The 19,002-nt window shown below is 45.1% G+C and overlaps 1 protein-coding gene across 4 annotated transcripts in view; it reads right to left on the minus strand.

The window, feature by feature from the left end:
* ABHD6 (abhydrolase domain containing 6, acylglycerol lipase) overlaps positions 1–19,002 on the minus strand; it is an 81,750-nt gene that overhangs the window by 10,696 nt on the left and 52,052 nt on the right. For all 4 annotated transcript variants that reach the window (XM_058679116.1, XM_058679117.1, XM_004581570.3 and 1 more), the window contains exons 2-5: positions 12,141–12,284; positions 2,412–2,568; positions 947–1,060; positions 359–491 (exon numbers count right to left, since the gene is read on the minus strand). In XM_058679116.1, the coding sequence (XP_058535099.1) occupies positions 359–491; positions 947–1,060; positions 2,412–2,568; positions 12,141–12,259 (523 nt within the window). In that variant the 5' untranslated portion in view covers positions 12,260–12,284. The remainder of the gene's footprint in view (positions 1–358; positions 492–946; positions 1,061–2,411; positions 2,569–12,140; positions 12,285–19,002) is intronic.

The following is a 19,002-nucleotide window of genomic DNA, read 5'->3' on the forward strand; positions in this document are numbered from 1 at the left end:
AAGAGGCATAATAGTGGTCCCTTCACTTGATAGGGCTATTGTGAGAAATAAATCCATATAAATAGCATAGCTCAATAAGTGTTGGATATTAGTATAGTAACACGATATTTTAAAGCTTTTATGTGCTGCAAATTACCACACACATTGTAAATTAACTGTTTCAAATTCTTTGTAGTACAAGGCTGGTTCAAAATTATAAAAGTCAGCCTGGTTATGATTATGATTATTATTATACAACCACTGTTTGGTTAGAATTATCATTAAAACTCATCTCTAAAGACAATTTAAAAAACAGTTATAGCAGACCTTTAGCTACTTGTTCCACTCACTGCCAGGATGTTTTGGCATCATCACTTACCAGCAGGGCACACGAGACATAGGCTGGCGACATCCGAGGGGTAGTAGGCAGCATACACCCCAGCCACATGGCCACCCATGGAGGTGCCTACCAGGTGGAAGGGTTTTTTGTTCAACTTAAGGCATTCGACAAACTAGGAAGGGAAATAAGAAGGATCCTTGGTTACACAGCTGAAGAAAAGGACAACAGTCATTACAGAACAGAAAATGTTTGCGTTTCCTATAGACAATGAGAAATAGCTGTGGCTCAGAGATGGCATGAAACTTCAGTGGCTCCACTGTTTAGCCAAGTCCTGTGGTATATATGGACTGCTATCTACCTAGCATACATGATTGAGAGATCATAGGAAAGTGTAAAGCCAACAAGCATTCCCCCTTATTCCCATGAATGAGTCAGTAAAGTTTTCTACCAAGGTCCAGAAAGTAAATATTGTCTACTTTGTGGGCCATGAGGTCTGTTGCTATTACTTAGCTCTGCTGTTGTAGCACAAAAGTAGGTAAGACAATATCTCAGTAGTTGGTTGTGTTCTATTAAAATACTGCCTACAAAAAGAGGTGACGGCAATTTTTGGTAGAGCCTTCTTCTTACCTGATGTATCCTCTTGACTTGTCCATCTATGGATAGGTCATCCAGGGAGGAGCGAGTTGTTCCCTCATGGCCTGGCATGTCCACACAGATCAAGTGCAAGTTCTTTGGAAGGAACTAAGGAAATACAGACCCAAACAGAGTCAGGATGTGGGATGTAAACCCTACTTGATCTTGCAGTACTCTGAAACTGTATTCCAAATCACTTTTGGTCCTGGCTTACGGATGGCTTACTGGATGCAGCCACTTGCTGTGATGTCTTCCCATTTTTCAGGAGGGACTTCCCCCTACCCACTTTAGCAAGTGACCTGGGCCACCATCCCTGTAGATGTTTGGATTGGGACCACCCACTGTTTTACCCTATTGGTGTGAATAAACAATGCTGCAAGTCTTTCATGGAGCAGTACTTCCCAAAGACAAACACACAGAAGGAAGGGGCCCAGGAGATGACAGGAAGAGGGGACAAAGTTGGGGTAGCAAGCAGAAGGCCCTTTTTCTTTGCTGACACTGATAGGCAGGGCCTGCCTTCATCTCCCCTTTCCCTCTCTTCCACACTTATTCCAAGTCAGGGCTTTACCACCCCAGAGGCCACTTCTCTCAAGAGTCATGTTCAACACCTTGATTCCAGCACCAATTTTCTTTTAAATGTATTAAATAGTGATTCTGGAGACACTTATTATCCTAAAACATCTTCTTCCATTTAGAGGTGCACTAATTTTAGCCAGGAAGCTGAAAAATATCTTTTGTTATCAACACACAAGCACTGGTTACAGTAAGATGCTCGTGTGAACTGGGGACAGGAGTTAAGGGGTTCCCTAAGGCATGAAGCTGACTGGCTTCGTAGTGAAATTTGGAAGTGAGATTATGAATAGTATGGCAGGTGTGAGCCTTCCCCTGAGGCTACAGACAGCACTTGGGACCCCTCACCTATAGTCCTGCTCGAGGTGGGAGCTCGAGATGTTTCCTACCCTTAAGACTTCCATCAGCTCCAACCGGCCCCCACCATTCACTGTATCTAGCACAGCAGATAGCCACACCCAGGAAGCCAGAACAAAAAGCAACTTGGAAAACTGGTAAATCAAGACCATTTCTCTACATGGCTAAGGAAAAGGCAAAGTAGAAGTAAGGAAGAAGGGAGGACAGGAAAGGGAGAAGTGAAGGGAGGAAAGGAAAGGAGGAGAAGAAACATGGTGCATAAAAGAGCAAAGGATTTTCAAAAGCCTGGTCTTGGTCATTATGGCAGTCTGAGTTGAAGCTGTTGGAAACATAAGAAATCTCCAAAAGGTAGAAAGGTTCCTAAGGCACAGAATTTCCACACAGTCATCAATTTTGACAAAAGAATCTGAAGAAAACACTGTGTTCATTTTAAGACGACTTGAACTGTGTGGGTCTGGGTTGACTTGGCCCTCTACCATTGCTGATGAAATCACATTATTTTCCTCTGAGGGAGACAGATCTAGCACTGCACCTTGACCACGTTGAGCCACATATCCTTGTGAGCAGAGAATCCGTGTAGCATGAGGATGGAAGGCTTGTGCCCTGGCCTGCCCCGGAAGGAATAGCAGAACTGGTAGCCTTCATGGTGAACATAGCGCACCTGCATGCCCAAAGTCCTCCGCCAGTACCTGTGGGGGAGACAAAGGCAGAACGACAGCAGCATGCTGTGGTGAGTGGCTTTCACAGGGGCACGCATGGGTCCTCTTCTGCAGGACTTCTCCCACCTCTGTCCTCCGGGAGTCCTTCAGGCTTCACCCAAGGGAGCACTCAAGTCAAACCATTCTACAAAGTACTCCACTGAACTGTTCTCAGATGTATTTTATTAACACTCTAGTGAGGAAGGGAAAGGGCATGTTTTCTAAGTGTGTCCCATGTAATAACCTCTTGTTAACATGAAATTCTGGAGACTCTGAGAGTGCCATTTCATTTCTGGGGACCATCTGCCCCGATCCTCCGCCTTGTGCCCGCACAACATATGGCAGCTGGCTGCTCGCTCAGCTTCTCCTGGTTACGTAAGACTTGGCAGTGGTGGCATTTGGCCCCAAATTGGTTTCAATATGAAATTATCATCTAAACAAATTGAATTTTCTGCATGAAGAATCTCTCCTAGAAAAAAAGACGATTAATTCCAACGTGCACTTTAGTTTTGCAAACAAAACAAAACAAAATAAATAATCTAAACTGGCCAGTTCTCACTTTTACGTAAAATAAGTAGAAAAGGATTTATGTTCATGTTTATTTGTATCACACACATGACCAAGACTGATGCTCTAACAATAGTTGTATGGCCATTCAAAATACTAAAAAATACAATAAACTTGGCTGGCTGGAAAGTTCTTCTCCTGACAAAATGAGCATATTTGAAAATTGTGGATCACAGCACCAAAATATGACTTTGTTCCTTCGCTTATATGCCAGTTCACTTGTTACTGATTATATGATCTTGAACCTCAATTCATTATCTACTCCACGGGAGAAATGTTGCTTTCTACTGGGAATAAGGCAAAGAGTAAACAAGACAATTCATACAATCTTGATCAATGCCAAGCACACCGTAAGCATTCAGGAAACAATATTTATATTACACAGAAATAACTGTGTCCTTCCTAATACACCATATGACAAAATTCAAGGGGAAAAGAATATTTACAACATATATGACAGCCACAGATTATTATCCTTAACATATAACATGCTTACAACATGATAAGAACTATGCTAAAATCCCGATTCAAATTCTGAGGAAAATGAATCAAAAAATAACTCACAGCAGAAAATAAGTATTAAAAGGAACTATTTATGTACTTATTTGAGAGGCACATCCATTCATTGTCTCCCCAGATGCCCATAATGACTAAGGCTGTGCCAGGCTGAAGCAGGGAGCTGGGAATGCACTCTGTCTGAGCCACCACCTGCTGCCCCACAGGATCTGTTTCAGTGGGAAGTTGGAATCAGGAGCTGCAGGCAGGAATTGAACCTGGTCACTACAATGTGAAATGTGGAATCTCAACATCTGGGCCAAACATTATTCTATATAAGAGATATGAATAACTAACAAACATAGAAAACATATTCAAGTTCTCTAATGATTAAATAAGTTAACATTGCAAACCGATACACTCTTATATACAAAATCAGGATGCGGGGTCAACATAATACAGTGGGCTAGTTATCTAGATCACCAGCCTGGGGACCGAAGCCTTGCTTACCAGGTGCAGCTCTCTGGCACAGCCATTGGAAAATGTTCCCTAGGCTCTAGAAATGAGGAGCCAGAGAATTACTATTTCCAATAATTTCACCAGAGCTCCTCAATGGAAGATCAGGAAGGAGACTCTAAGCTATAGGACTAGCTAAAAAATTATGAAAGATCAATGGCTCAAATTAAGAAAAAGAAACTTTGGTTTAAAAATAATAGAAAGTAAATGATCTCTAATTCACAAAAGCAGAAATCAGAAATAGCTGGACCTAACAGCACAGAAAGAATGAGAAAAAAATAAGTCAGGATGAACAAATTTCTCAGGAGCAAGACCTTTCAGAGACAGTCTTAGTACAAGGGCCAAATGCCCCAGTTTCAGGGAGAGAAATCATTGACAGCACTGTTGACCCAAATAGAGAAGTGCAAAAAAGGAACCTCCCTGGGCTTCCTCTTTAAGAAGGGCCCCAGAGTCTAAACCTCCATCCTGTTAAGTCTTTCCTGTACTGAATGAATAGGAAGCTCGGAACTAAATATTATTTTCCTTCTTTCTCTTTTCTTTTCTTCTTCTTTTTTGTTTTAGAAGTAGAGAGATGGACAAAGAGAGCTCCCATCCACTACTTCATTCCTTAAATATCCACAAGGGTGGGACTTGAATCTGGGTTTCCCATGCGAGTGAGAAGAGCCCTGTTACATAGCCATCACCACTGCCTTCCAAGGTCTGCACAAACAGGAAACTGGAGTCAGGAGTCTGTGCTGGGTATTGAAACCAGATATGTGGATGTGGGTCAGGGTCATCTTAACTACAGGTCAAATGCCTACCTCTACCCATTCATTTGCTGATGGACATTTGGGTTGTTTCTATCTTTATTATTGTGAAGAATGCTGCTATGAACATTAGAGTACAAGTACTGTTTATGTCTTTGCTTTAATTCTGTTTCCCCTTTTGGAGAGCCACTAAACTTATTCACAGGAGCTATACATTTTATAGTTTTACTTTATTTTATTTTTTCCACTGGTAATGCATGAACATCTTCACCAACACTTACTTTCCATTTTAAAATTTAGGCTCATTTTGCCACCATAAGAAAAAAGAAGGGAATCCAAGCCCATCAGCATTCATTCTCCATTTCCCACTCCTTTCAGCTCCTGACCACCACTAGTTTATATGATGTCTCTGTGGATTCACTGAATCTTGACATTTAAGAAAAAGTTAATCAATACAGACCTTTTATGCCTGGCTTCTTTCACTGAGCATAATGTCTTCAAGTTCATACATGTTATAGCACCAATCAATACTTCATTACTTTTTAAAGCCAAGTAAGTTGCTTTAAAGTCAAGTACGTTGCATGCATTTACCACATTTTGTTTATCCATGTGTCTGAGGACACATGGGTTACTTTCTCCTATTGCTACTGGTTCTTTTGAGTAAATACCCAGGGTGAGATTACTTGGGCATACGTTATTTTATGTTTCACTTTGGGGGAGAGAGAGAGTGCGCTGGCAGACTCTTGGGTTTCCAGTGCCCAGTTTTGACTCCAGCTAGGGGTCACTCTGGGCATCTGGCAAATGAATTGGTGGATAGGATCTCTCTCTCTTTCTCTCTGTCATCTGCAAAATAAGCCAGCAGATAAAAGCTCTTTGTGTGTGTATTTCCATTTCTCTTTGTCTCTGCCTCTCAAATACATTTTCAAAGAAACTGAAGACTGTCTCTGTTAATTGGAGGCAAAAAAAAAAAAAAGAAAAAAAACCCTGCTGAGATTTCAAATGGGCACACACATCACTGCAGGGAACTTTGACATCACCATGGTGATAAACCTTCCGACCCACATATACAGTCTGTTTCTTCATCAATGTGGGTTCTTTTCAAATTTCTGTCAAAAATACGGTGTAGTTTTCCAGGCAGTGATCTTCCACCCTGTTCTTTAGATATTTCATGCTTTTTGCTATCATGGTAAATGTATTGTTAACATTTTTTCACTTTCTACTTGTTAGTATATACACTATTTTGTACTGACCTTTTATTCAACAATTCTGTCAAGTTCATTTATTCTAACAAAGAATCATGTAGCTTCTTTCAGACACTATGTATATACATTATGTCATGTCATGTGTAAGCAACGGTATGTTTTATTTCTGTTATGTATTTATTTCTTCTTTTTGCAATTATTATCCCATCTTACATTTCCAGGAATGAACAATTGGCTGATTTCTTATCCTGATTTCATGATTCAATTTCCTTGGGAAAACAGAAATCTTGGAACGCCTTTTGCATCCTATCAACAGACTCAGCACTTTACACAATGATCATCAGAGTTGCTCCGACACCATCCAAGTGGCCCCAGCACCACCAGCTAGGGCTCTCTCTTGATTCACAGGGAAGTTGCTAGTTCCTCCTGTTGCAACAATCACAGCCTATCTCACTGCGGAAGTGGGCTGGCTGTGTGCCAGGGACACTTGGACAGAGAGAGAGGCTCTGAAGACTGGCTGTGACAAGTAGGCACACCTGTTCCTTTTCTCTGAGGAGCTGTTAGGATCCCTGAGGGAAGTCTAGGAGTGTATCCAGTGGGATGACTTCATCAAATGCTCCCTGTGACAATCACTGAGTAAATATCAGTTTGTCCCTTGCAGTTTGAAGGCCATGCTTTTCAGTGGGGCGTGGGAAGCCACTCACAGGAGTTTCGAAAGCTCTCTGCAGTGGCATCACAGGTTCTAGGACTAGAATCACAACCTCTCATGTCACAATGCCACCTGGCACAATCTGAAAGGTTTTCTAGGATTTTTATTCTCTTAACTAGCTGGGATTTTCTCTCTGGCCTGCATGCTTGAGTTTACAAAATCAAGAACATTTCTGTCCTCTAGCCATAGCTCTTAAAGGCACGCTTTAAGATCACATGTCTTGGGCCCAGTGGCCAAAGCTCTCGTCTTGAATGCGCCGGAATCCCATATGGGTGCCGGTTCTAATCCTGGCAGCCCCACTTCCCATCCAGCTCTCTGCTTGTGGCCTGGGAAAGCAGTTGAGGATGGCTTAAAGCCTTGGGACCCTGCACTACGTGGGAGACCAGGAAGAAGCTCCGGGTCCTAGCTTTGGACTGTCTCAGCTTCAGCCATTGTGGCTGCTTGGGGAGTGAATCAGTGGATGGAAGATCTTCCTCTGTCTCTCCTCCTCTCTGTATATATCTGCCTTTCCAATAAAGATAAAATAAATCTTAAAAAAAAGAGAGATCACATGCCTTGGTACTGCCAATAATAAGAGACAAAACACTCTGCTCCCAGAAGCCTCTGCTGTCCCTGTATGCAATTCTGGTTAAGGAAACGAAAGGATCCATTGTAGCATGATTCACATGAATCAAAGGGCACAATTGGTCCAAGTATCCAACTGACCCATGAATGGAAAGACAAAAGGCAGGATAACCACATTTTCTTAGGCCATTTTCCACAGCTATAATAAAGGATCTGAGGCTGGGTGATTTGTAAAGAGCTTAGATTTATCCTGACTCAGGGTTCTGAGAATACCAAAAGCATGGCATCTGCTCGGTCTTTGGTGAGGGCCCTGTGCTACTTCAACTCGCAGATGAGACGCCCAAGCAGACAAGAAACAAAGCTGCCTTGTACAAAGTTGCAGAATTCAGTGAGTGAATTCTAGTTCAAAGGTCTCATCAATCCTGTGAGATTGGTAACCAAATCTCAACATCAATTTTGGAGGGAAATAACACCTCAGTACCTCCAGTAGGATATTATTCGGCCCCCTCCCCCAAACAATGAATGTCCAACACCAGCTACAACACAGATAAACCCAAGGGATAGAAGCCAGACACAAGGGTGACATAGGATTTGACTTCTGTCATATGACGTGTTCATAACAGGCAAATCCTATGAGACAAAGTAAATCCATATTTGCCAGAGTATGGGGGTGGAGGAGCTGGGAGTAACTGTCATGGACATGGTGGAGGGCCTCTTTGAGAAGATAGGAAAGTTTCTGATTCATATAGTAGTCATGGTTGCACAAAGAATACATTAACATATATGAACAATGCAGTTTTACATGGTGAATTTTATGTATGTGAATCTGAACTATATATTTTTTAAATGAATTTGCTACAAGGTTATTTTTGTCTTTAGAAATCAAATATCAAAATGATTTTCATATCTTGATCCGGAGAACATTCTCTTGGACAGACCAAGGCCTGTGGGTGTTCGGGGGCTGTGTTTGTACCCAGGGTGGAATTAGTGTTTGTGTAATCACACCTCTGTAGGCAACTATATCCGTGGTTATGAGCCATATCAATGAGTTGCATATTGTGCCTCAATTTCAGTTGTTTCATAAAAACCAGGTTATGATGTAGAGTTCCGTGGTGCCTTGGCATAGCCACAGTAGAAGGGACATATCGGGGGTCAACCTGCAGCCTCAGCAGCACTGCGAGAGCGATAGCATTTTAATAGCTTGCATGCCTAGTTTTGGCAGTGCAGAGTTGGGTCCTAGGAGATTCCCCGAAGTGGTCGTCACCCACCAGTCCCTGCCTCCCGGGGAGCAAGAAAAAGAAAAGATGAAAAAAGATGTTAAGTTCTCTTGCATTCAATTAGCTTCTGTTCAAGGTTCAGAGCCCAGCTGGCAGGAGGAAAATTCCACAATCCAAGGAAACAAAAGGGAACCAGAAAGCAGGGCAGATAAAGAACCCCACGACCTCCTAGCTTTCTCTTTATCTGTGTCCAGGCATTTGTCCTGACTGCCCAAGGCCCTGGCAGAGTCTCAGTGGGCTGTCTCACAGCAGAGGGAGGCTGGGGCTATGGTAGCACTCCTCTCCCACATGAGGCTGGCAGGAGCGAAGGAGAGAGACCGGGAGCATAAGGGACAGCAGCATGAGCAGGCAATAGGGAATTCCACAAGAAAGTCATCTTATTTCCAATGGTTACCTCTCTTGCTCCATCAAGAAGGCTTCATGCCTCTCTTATTGTTTGTAACAAAGAGAAAGGATGCGCTGAGCTTAGCTGAGCTTCTGGTAGGCAACAGTATCTGGGACACAATTAAGTAAGACTGCTTAATGCCACTGTGCTTATTTTTACTCCTGTACATTTACAGCTTATGGTAGGTATGGCAAGCTTTCTTTCTTTTTTTTTTTTAAAGATTTTATTATTATTGGAAAGCCGGATATACAGAGAGGAGGAGAGACAGAGAGGAAGATCTTCCGTCCGATGATTCACTCCCCAAGTGAGCCGCAATGGGCCGGTGCGCGCCAATCCGAAGCCGGGAACCAGGAACCTCCTCCGGGCCTCCCACGCGGGTGCAGGGTCCCAAAGCATTGGGCCGTCCTCGACTGCTTTCCCAGGCCACAAGCAGGGAGCTGGATGGGAAGTGGAGCTGCCGGGATTAGAACCGGCGCCCATATGGGATCCCGGGCCTTTAAGGCGAGGACTTTAGCCGCTAGGCCACGCCGCCGGGCCCTATGGCAAGCTTTCTGCTTAAAATTGTGACATTTAAAAATAACTCTTTGAAATTCATTTATTTGAAAGGAAGACAGAGAATCAGAGAAAGAGAGTTCCCATCCACCGGTCACTCCTCTGCAGTCGCTGGGACTGAGCCAGGCGAAAACTCTAAGCCAGGAACACAATGCAAGTCCTCTATGTGGGTAGCAGGGATCAACTACGAGAGTCATCCCTGCTGCCTCCAGGGCACACATTAGTAGGAAGCTGGAGTTAGGAGTCAGAAGCTGAACCCTGGTTCTGCGATGCAGGACACAGATACCCTATCCAGCATCTACCTGCTAGGCTAAAAGTGCCCCCTTATGTCACTTTTTAAATAAAGTGTTTTAAGGTATTTTTACACATTTTTAAAGGTTGATTTATTTTCATTTAAAAGGCAGATACACAGAAAGAGGAGAGACAGAGAGAAGGAGGGAGAGAGACATATTTTCCATCCACTGGTTCACTCCTCAAATGGCTGCAATGTGGTGATGGAGCTGGTCCAAACCAGGGGCCAGGCACTCTTTCTGGGTCTTCCACGTGGATGCAGGGATCCAAGCACTGGAACATCCTCCACTCTTCCCAAGCTATTAGCAGGGAGCTGGACTGGAAGTGGTGTATCTAATGCCAACATGGGATGCAGCACCACAGCTGCAGGGTTAGACTGCTACACCACTGCACCAGCCCCAAGGCACTTTTTTTTCTTAAGTGACTCACCCTGGGGTTGGTTCTGTGACGCAGTAAGTAAAACCTCCACTGTAGTGCCAGCATCTTCTATGGGTGCTGGTTTGAGTCCTGGCTCCTGCACTTTCAATTCAGTTCCCTAATGGCCTGGGGCAGCACTGCATGATGGTCCAAGTCCTTGGATTCCTGTACCATGTGAGAGACCCAGAGGAAGTGTCTGGCTTTGGACTAGCCCAGCGCCACCCACTGCAGCCATTTGGGAAGTGAACCAGTGGATGGAAGTTCTTTCTCTCTATCTGTTTCTCCTCCTCTCTCTGTAACATTCTTTCAAATAAAAATTAAAAAATAGCGCGATAGCATAATGGTTAAAGTCCTCACCTTGAATGCGCTGGGATCCTATATGGGCACTGGTTCTAATCCTAATGGCCCCGTTTCCCATCCAGCTCCTTGCCTGTGACCTGGGGAAGCAGTCGAGGACGGCCCAAAGCTTTGGGATCTTGTATTTATGTGGGAGACCTGGAAGAAGCTCCTGGCTCCTGGCTTCAGATTAGCTCAGTTCCAGCCATTGCGGCTCCTTGGGGAGTGAACCATCAGACGGAAGATCTTTCTCTCTGTCTCTCCTCCTCTCTGTATATCTGCCTTTTCAGTAAAAATAAATAAATCGGGCCCAGTGGCGTGGCCTAGCGGCTAAAGCCCTCGCCTTAAACGCCCTGGGATCCCATATGGGCGCCAGTTCTAATCCCGGCAGCTCCACTTCCCATCCAGCTCCCTGCTTGTGGCCTGGGAAAGCAGTCGAGGAAGGCCCAAAGCTTTGGGGCCCTGCACCCGCGTGGGAGGCCCGGAGGAGGTTCCTGGTTCCCGGCTTCGGATTGGCGCGCACCGGCCGGTTGCAGTTCACTTGGGGAGTGAATCATCGGACGGAAGATCTTCCTCTCTGTCTCTCCTCCTCTCTGTATATCCGGCTTTCCAATAATAATAAATCTTTAAAAAAAAAATAAATCTTTGAAAAAAATTAAAAAATAGTTACTGGGAAGTCAGATATATACACAGGAGGAGAGACGGAGAGGAAGCTCTTCCATCCAATGATTCATTCCCCAAGTGGCCACAATGATCAGAGCTGTGCCGATATGAAGCCAGGAGCCCGGAGTCTCTTCTGGGTCTCCCACGCAGGTCAGGGTCCCAAGGCTTTGAGTCATCCTCAAATGCTTTCCCAGGTCACAAGCAGGGAGCTGGATGGGAAGCAGGGCCCATGTGGCATCCCAGTGTGTGTAGGATGAGGACTTTAGCTGCTAGGCTACTGCGCTGGGCTATATATATATACATATATATATATATATTTTTTTAAGTGACTCACTCCAAAGAAAACATGAAAGTGTAGATAGTATGCAGATAAGGAAAGACTCATGAAGATGGTGCAAGAAAGAGATTAGAGATACTTTGGAAATTTCCTGTAAAGCTGGTAAAGTTAGTTACTAACTGCAAAGTGGCAATGGCAATTCTAGAACGACTCTGAAAGTGTTGTGCCCTACACCAGTCATTCACAATGGTCCTGGTCTCTGTCATTCCTTTTTCAGTGACATCACCCTTCATGACCTCACTGGGTCAGAATCCAGTGATCACAAAAGTGCCAAAGGTGTTCTCATAGACATGCAAAATTCCTGTCTGCTGAAGAATGGGTGGCTGCAGGAACGAGGGTGCCCTCAAGGGCAGAGGTACTGTCAGAGACCAGACAGACCTGACCTGCCTGTGAGCAGCTCTGGCCCATTCTTCAAGAACATCCCCCAGATTCCAGCTTTCTGTATGTTTGAAATCACCCATGGCAAAATGTCAAATAGCAATAACAAGCTGAGAAGATGAACTCACCAATAGTAGATTCTGATCAGCGCCGAAGGCCACAAGAGAAATGAGGCAACAAACGCCAGGATTGGGATGGCCAGAGTGCCCCCCGCGATCACAAACATGTTAACCACGTCCACATCCATCCTGCTCTTCAAGGTGGGCTGATACCTGCAAGGGCAGAGAGAAGGATGGCATTGAAGCCCCATCTTAGGGAGCAGGGTGAAGAAAAACAGATCAGAAGGGAAGTGAAGAATACAGGAAGGGGAGAAGAACTAGGAGGAAAAAAAAAGGTATATCCTTGAGGGAGGGGGAACTAGTGGGAGTCAGTGTTTTGGCACAGTGTGCTGAGCTTGTGATGCTGCCACATCAGAGTACTAACTCCAGCCCTGGATACTGTTTCTGATTCAGCTTCCTGAGGATGCTCTTGGGAAAGCCAGAGGATGGTCCAAGTGCACGGATGGAGTTTCTGGCTCTAGACTGGCCCAGCCCTGGCTGTCTCAGACATCTGAGGAGTAAATCAGCAGACAGAAGCTTGCTCTCTCTCTCTTTATCACTCTCTGCCTTTCAAACCATAAAAGATATATTTATTTATTTATTTGATAGGGGACTAGATAAAAGCAACAACAATCAAAACTATAAGGGACATTGTTGGGACAACTGGGAAAATTTTTACAAAGAAGTGGGTATTAGATAATACTACTGTTTCAATGATGTAACCTTAATTAAAAATTTTATTAATTCAAAAGACAGAGTGACAGAGACAGGGGGAGACAGTGCGAGAGACAAAGAAGAGAGGAGAGAAAAGTATCTCCCGTTCACATCTTCATTCCCCCAAAATGGCCACATCAGGTAAGACTCTGTCAGGCCAAAACCAGAGTCCAATAATTCCATCTGGGTCTACCATGTGGGTGGGAGGGACCCAAATACTTGGGAATGCCTCCCTAGAAACATTAGCAGGGAGGAGCCAGGACTGATATAAGATGGGGGGCATCCTGAGTAGTGGCTTAACCCTATGTACATCACTCATCCACACTGGTAAGGTATTTCAATGTTATAATGAATTCAGGAAAGCCCAGCAAGACCTTACAAGCACAGCACACAAGGGATGACACAGCTGTGCAGGACCCGTGGATAGATGTGTGAGCATGGGGGCCGCAGAGACACCGTCACTGCTGGTCAATCTGGCATTACAGTGAGAAAGCCCCACAAATGATGTGGAATGAATCGGTATCATTGTGTCCCCAATAAAATTGCATTTCTAGACAGGCTGCAGACTAAACTTGGTCTAGAGGCTATAATTTTCCTACACTTGACACAGCAAGCACATCAGCCTTGTCAAACAGGTGAGGTGGGTGTTGTACCGCTTTAAGGCTGAGAGAGATTACCGAACTTGACCAAGGTCACAGAGTTGTTGAGTTGTGATTACAAAGCAGCTTTCTGACTTGGACACACGCCCTTTGTACCCAATTCTTTGTCTTATCTTTTTTTCAAGAGCGTTTCTGCTTTCTTCACTAGTGACTGCCTAATTTATCCGAGAAGGTGGCAGCTCTCCATTTCTCCTAGAGAGCTGGCTAAACAAGACCCCCAGGGTCTAGAGAGGCACATAGACACACATATAGATGGGTTACACACGCGTGCTGTTGGGGTGTCCCGAGTTTGCAGTGATGAAAGCTGCCCCCACGCAAGGGGCACAAGCCCACGCCTTGTTCCTGACTCCGTGGCCCTCTTGGCTTCTCAGTCATAACAAGCCAAGTTAAATCATTGGCTTCAGCTTCTTTCTCCTTTTGGAGCCAGAGGCCCTTGAGGGCAGGGACAAACATGTGTTCTTTCTCAGAGGCCATTATAGAACAGCATTGAAAAAAGGCATAACAGATTGATGAAAAGCAAAGTTACAAAATGTGCTCAGCCCTGTTTGGTTTACCTGAGGGACAACTGTTCCCAGTGAAGCTGTAAGAGAACTGCTCTTCATCCTGTTTCAGGAATTACAAAACTCCCTGGAGGAGTCTCATCTGAATCACTGGGTACAATATACCCTGCTTCGGGCTGACATAGTGGAGCAATGAGTTAAGCAACCACCTACAACTCTGGCATCCCAGATGGGCACTGGTTCAAATTCCAGCAACTCTACTTCCAATTCAGCTCTCGGCTCATGGAAAGCAGTGGAAGATGGCCCTAGTGTTTGGGCCCCTGTACCCACTTGGGAGAAATGCAAAAAGCCCCTGGCTCCTGGTTTTGGCCTTCTCCAGTCCTAGCTGTGTGGTCATCTGGGAAGTGAGTCAGTGAGAGAAGACCTCTCTTTGTCTCTCCCTCTCTCTCTAACTCTGCCTTTCAGATAAACAGATAAATCCTAAACAACAACATACGCTGCTTGGGGCCTCTTCAAAGAGGAAGTGTATTCATCACAGAGGGAAGGTAATCTGCCCCAATCTCAACACTGTGGAGTGCAAATGAGTTGGCAACATGGGCACTTTCACTTCCAAGCAGGCACCTCTGTATCACCTGAGCCCTTTAAAACTTTCAAGGGCCACAGTGCATTCTGATTCCCAAACCACAGGAAGTTAATGGCACAGTGTTCCTTCAGAAGAGGAATCAGGGCATTTTATGCCCACAGCTAAATAAATCACAGACTTTGAGCCTGGAGCAGCTGGGAGTCTTGAACTGAGGGTGACCATCACGTTCAGAGCCTGCTCCGGGCAAGCGTCACAGGCAGTTTCGGAAAAGGGCTCATCTGGCTCTGTCTTCCTCTTACAGGCAGGATAAATTCTTCAATGAAGAGCGGTCCTGTCGGCACGATCCATTTAGCAAGGCTTGGGCTTCTGATTACAGAGAGCCCTGTAGATGTCCCTTGACAAGGCCGCACAGAGCTTTAGGACTACAAGGCTCTTCTCAGCAGATAAAGAGAGGGCAATTGTTTCTATCGCTACAACATCTTTCACTTGACAAAGAATTTGACCCAGCTTTCCTTTAAACAGGCAGCTCCCCCTTGGCCCCTGGTGTTATTTATTTATAGAAACTCTACACACTCAAGGGGACTCTGGGAACAGAATAACTGATGCTATGAACCAGGAATCACCAAGGACTGAAAAGCAGACACTCGACTAAGGGATATGATGCAGAGTTTCCCAAACTGGGGCCTCTACAACTGACAGTTTGCAGGATAACTTCAGCAAAGAGGGACCACTGCATGAGGTGGCATTGACACAGACCCTAAGGAAATCCACCTCTGTCCAGCTCTTGCACAGTCCTGATTAGATCAAAGAAGCTCCCTGGATTCCTTAACCAGTTCTCTGATTCCTTGTCCTGCTGCAGGCAGCCAGCTAGTTAATAACAATGACTCCTTTTCTTTTTATGGATTATTCTCAATATATGGTGGGTAAGTAAGTTAATTTAAAAAACAAATTTAGGCTAAGAGGAGCCAATTTAAGGAAAACATGGAATGGGTGATCCATGAGGTGGTAGAAAGAGTGATGGTTTGTGGGTGGCAGACTCCTGGGTTGGCTGCTCCAAGCTGAAGTTGAGTCATTCCAGCTGACTCTCTCCTGCCTGGCTGTCCATGCATTGGCCGAAGGACCCTGGCTCCCTCACCTGTTAAAGCAGAAAATGGTCACTTCCGTTCTTCCCTATTCTGGGGATGGGCATTTTAGGAATTATGTCAGGCAGCTCAAGGCTGGCATCTGCCTTGTTCTCAAATGAATCTTATTCCCTTGTGAGATTTTTTCCCAGAAGTTAAAAAAAAAAAAAAAAACCTGGCAAAGATGTGATGATTGATCATGCTTATCATATGACTTAAAAAACACTCATTTTACAAATCTATGCTGCATCAGGAGGTACCTGAACGTTACACATGGCACTGTGAAGTGAGACAACTGACCTCTCACACTTTACAGCCCACCACTCTTGTCTTCTCTGTCATCTGCCATACCCAGACTGGACAACCAGGGCCTTCCCTTTGAACTCAAGAGTGAAGATTAATAAGATAGGGCCTCAGTCGGTGGACCCAGGGAAACACTGAATCAGGAAAATCGAATTTAGTGTGGGATTGGAGGTAGAACTCCACATTTCACAACTGTCTTTTAGCATTCTCACTGATTTTGAAAACCTAGAATCCTTTCTTTTTTTTTTTTTTAAAGATTTTTATTTTTATTACAAAGTCAGATATACAGAGAGAGGAGGAGAGACAGAGAGGAAGATCTTCCGTCCGATGATTCACTTCCCAAGTGAGCCGCAATGGGCTGATGCGCGCCAATCCGAAGCCGGGAACCAGGAACTTCCTCCAGGTCTCCCACACGGGTGCAGGGTCCCAATGCATTGGGCCGTCCTCGACTGCTTTCCCAGGCCACAAGCAGGGAGCTGGAAGGGAAGTGGAGCTGCCGGGATTAGAACTGGCGCTCATATGGGATACCAGGGCGTTCAAGGCGAGGACTTTAGCCACTAGGCCACGCTGCCGGGCCCGAATCCTGACTTTCAATACTTTAATCCTCAGAGTATAAAGCAAACTCCAAGAATAAACACAATGTGAAACACATATGGCAGAATCTTGCCTCTCTCTTAACATGCACTTGGAGTACATCAAATTGGACAAACTATCAAGCCTTGGTCCTGCCAAAATGATGTTGATCATTCCAACAGCAGCAGCAGCAGCAGCAATCACAATAATCATTATTCTCACAGCACATGAAGCTGTGAGAACAATGGCCTCTACCGGCCCTGTACTGCTGGCGGTTCCTACCCATCCTTTCATTTTTTACCTCTCACAACATTTGGAAGATATCCCCCTTCTTAAAGACAGGAACAATGGAGGTTTACAGAAGTTACTGCGAGATCACCTTATTCAAGGTGCTCAATCAAGATCACCTGACAGCTAAGTGGCATGAGTGAAATTCCATCTAATCCTGTGTATCTCTCTGGTGCATTCCACCTTTGTCTTAGCCCGGTACCCTCTGTACTAGATATCTACTGTGCATCAGCTTTACACATGGCATGAAGTTCAATGTCCCCAGGGATGTTCCTTGTCCCGCTTTAGAACTGTGTAACAGCAATCACATGATAACAGCTTTACAAGTCACCAGCTGACTTATTACCTTATTCCTGTTGGTGTGTCTCCAACACTATCTCACACTACTTACATTCTAACATTATCTCAGAATACTTACACTACTACCATAATTCTGCCTTAGGAAAGCTCTTCTCACAATGTTTTTCACTAAAGAAACGCTCTGTTCTTGCATAATATCCCAGCTGTTACACAGTGCTGCACACATCCCACACTGATCTCCTCTAAACAGAGTCTTTGCTGACAAGCAACAGCTAAACAAGGTAAAACTCTTGGGTGGAAGCCCCAGGATGGATGAGGCAGAAAAACTTGAGGAACAAACCAGTCTGCTTTCTGGTCATATTTGTCTTCTCCATCATGGAAGAACATTGCTGAAATTCCCACACTGCCAGTTATACCTTGACCAGAGAGGCAAGGCCCCCAGATGTCTGCCCAGGAACCATGTCTGCCTGTCACTGTGGCTGAGCCCTTTCTTCCTCTGCACTTGGCAGCTCTGGCAGCCTGGACCCATGAGGCTCTCTTCACTTTCTCCCCTGGATATTCCCATCATGCTTCCCTCTCCCTCTCTTTGCATCTGTATCCTCCAGTACTCCCTGACAATATGCCTGCCTGACCATATCCATGGCCCAAAGGCCCCTACACTGCCTCAGACACATCTCTCCACTTCTCCTAATTCTGATGTTTGCTAGCAGACACCCTCCACCTGCTGGACACTAGCACACTCCCAATTTGCTACCTGCTTGCTACTATAGGTATGCAGTAGAAAAGCAATGGCAGTGAGGTCGACTTACTGGGAGCCTATACAGGAATTAAAATGAAGCACACAATGTGATTCAATCATCTACTCTAACTGTCCACCTTTTAAGCACTCAACAGTCACCTGTGACCATACTGCATCATGGCATCTATAGCCCTGAGAGCCAGTCTGGCCCAACATTCACTAGGTATGCTGGGTGGGAAGCAAAGTTCCCTTCTGTGTGGGACTTTCCATGAGTTAGGGTACAGTTCTGAAGCTACCACCGTGGATGCATCCTCCTCTCATTTCCTCTCACCCCACTGCTGTGTAGGCTGCTCTTTCACACCCAGCAGTGCTTCCAGCACCAGAAGAATCTCAAGTTACAACAGTGGTTAGGCTAAACTGCTCTAATTGCTATCAAATAACATGTGAACCACACCATGTGCCCTGACTTAAATTCCTTGTCCCAACTCTGTCTCTGGACCTCTGTTAGCCAATGCCTTGCCTCTGGCTGTTTACATTCTTGCTGCCCTCTTCACATGGACTACTCTCACATTCTGGTCATCCTCTGATCTTCCCTCTACACTTAGGGCTGGTTCAAGTGCCATCTACCCCACGGAGGCAACGAAGTCTCAGCAGGCCAATGCCTTCTAGAGTACTAGCACAGTCTCCATGAACTGTTTTCAGAAGGCTTGGGGTATATATTTCAGAACTCTGAAAACCTTGAGGTGCTCAAGCCCTTCCTGCCAGACTCTGCACCACAGAAATCACCCACCACAGGGTGGCTGCAGAGAAGCTGGGTGGGAGCTTACAAAGGCAAAGGCTGCATTCTGGGACAAATCCACAGCATATGAAAACCCATACTCACTCTACACAGAGCACATACTCCACAAAGAGCTAAAATGACAAAGCATTAACTCACATGCTAGGGTTTACCTGCATTTTGAAAGGAGTGGAAGAAAGGCAGCAACCAATCTGCAAGCAAGGCTGCTCTCGCCACTAGAGCGAACAAAGGCTGCTGGCACACAGCCAGAGCTGGGAGAGGCTAAGGGGTAGCAGCAATGGCTCAGCAGCCGCAGTACGAAGGGATAAGCAAG

Source organism: Ochotona princeps, chromosome 21 (assembly GCF_030435755.1).
Source record: "Ochotona princeps isolate mOchPri1 chromosome 21, mOchPri1.hap1, whole genome shotgun sequence".
NCBI lineage: Eukaryota > Metazoa > Chordata > Mammalia > Lagomorpha > Ochotonidae > Ochotona > Ochotona princeps.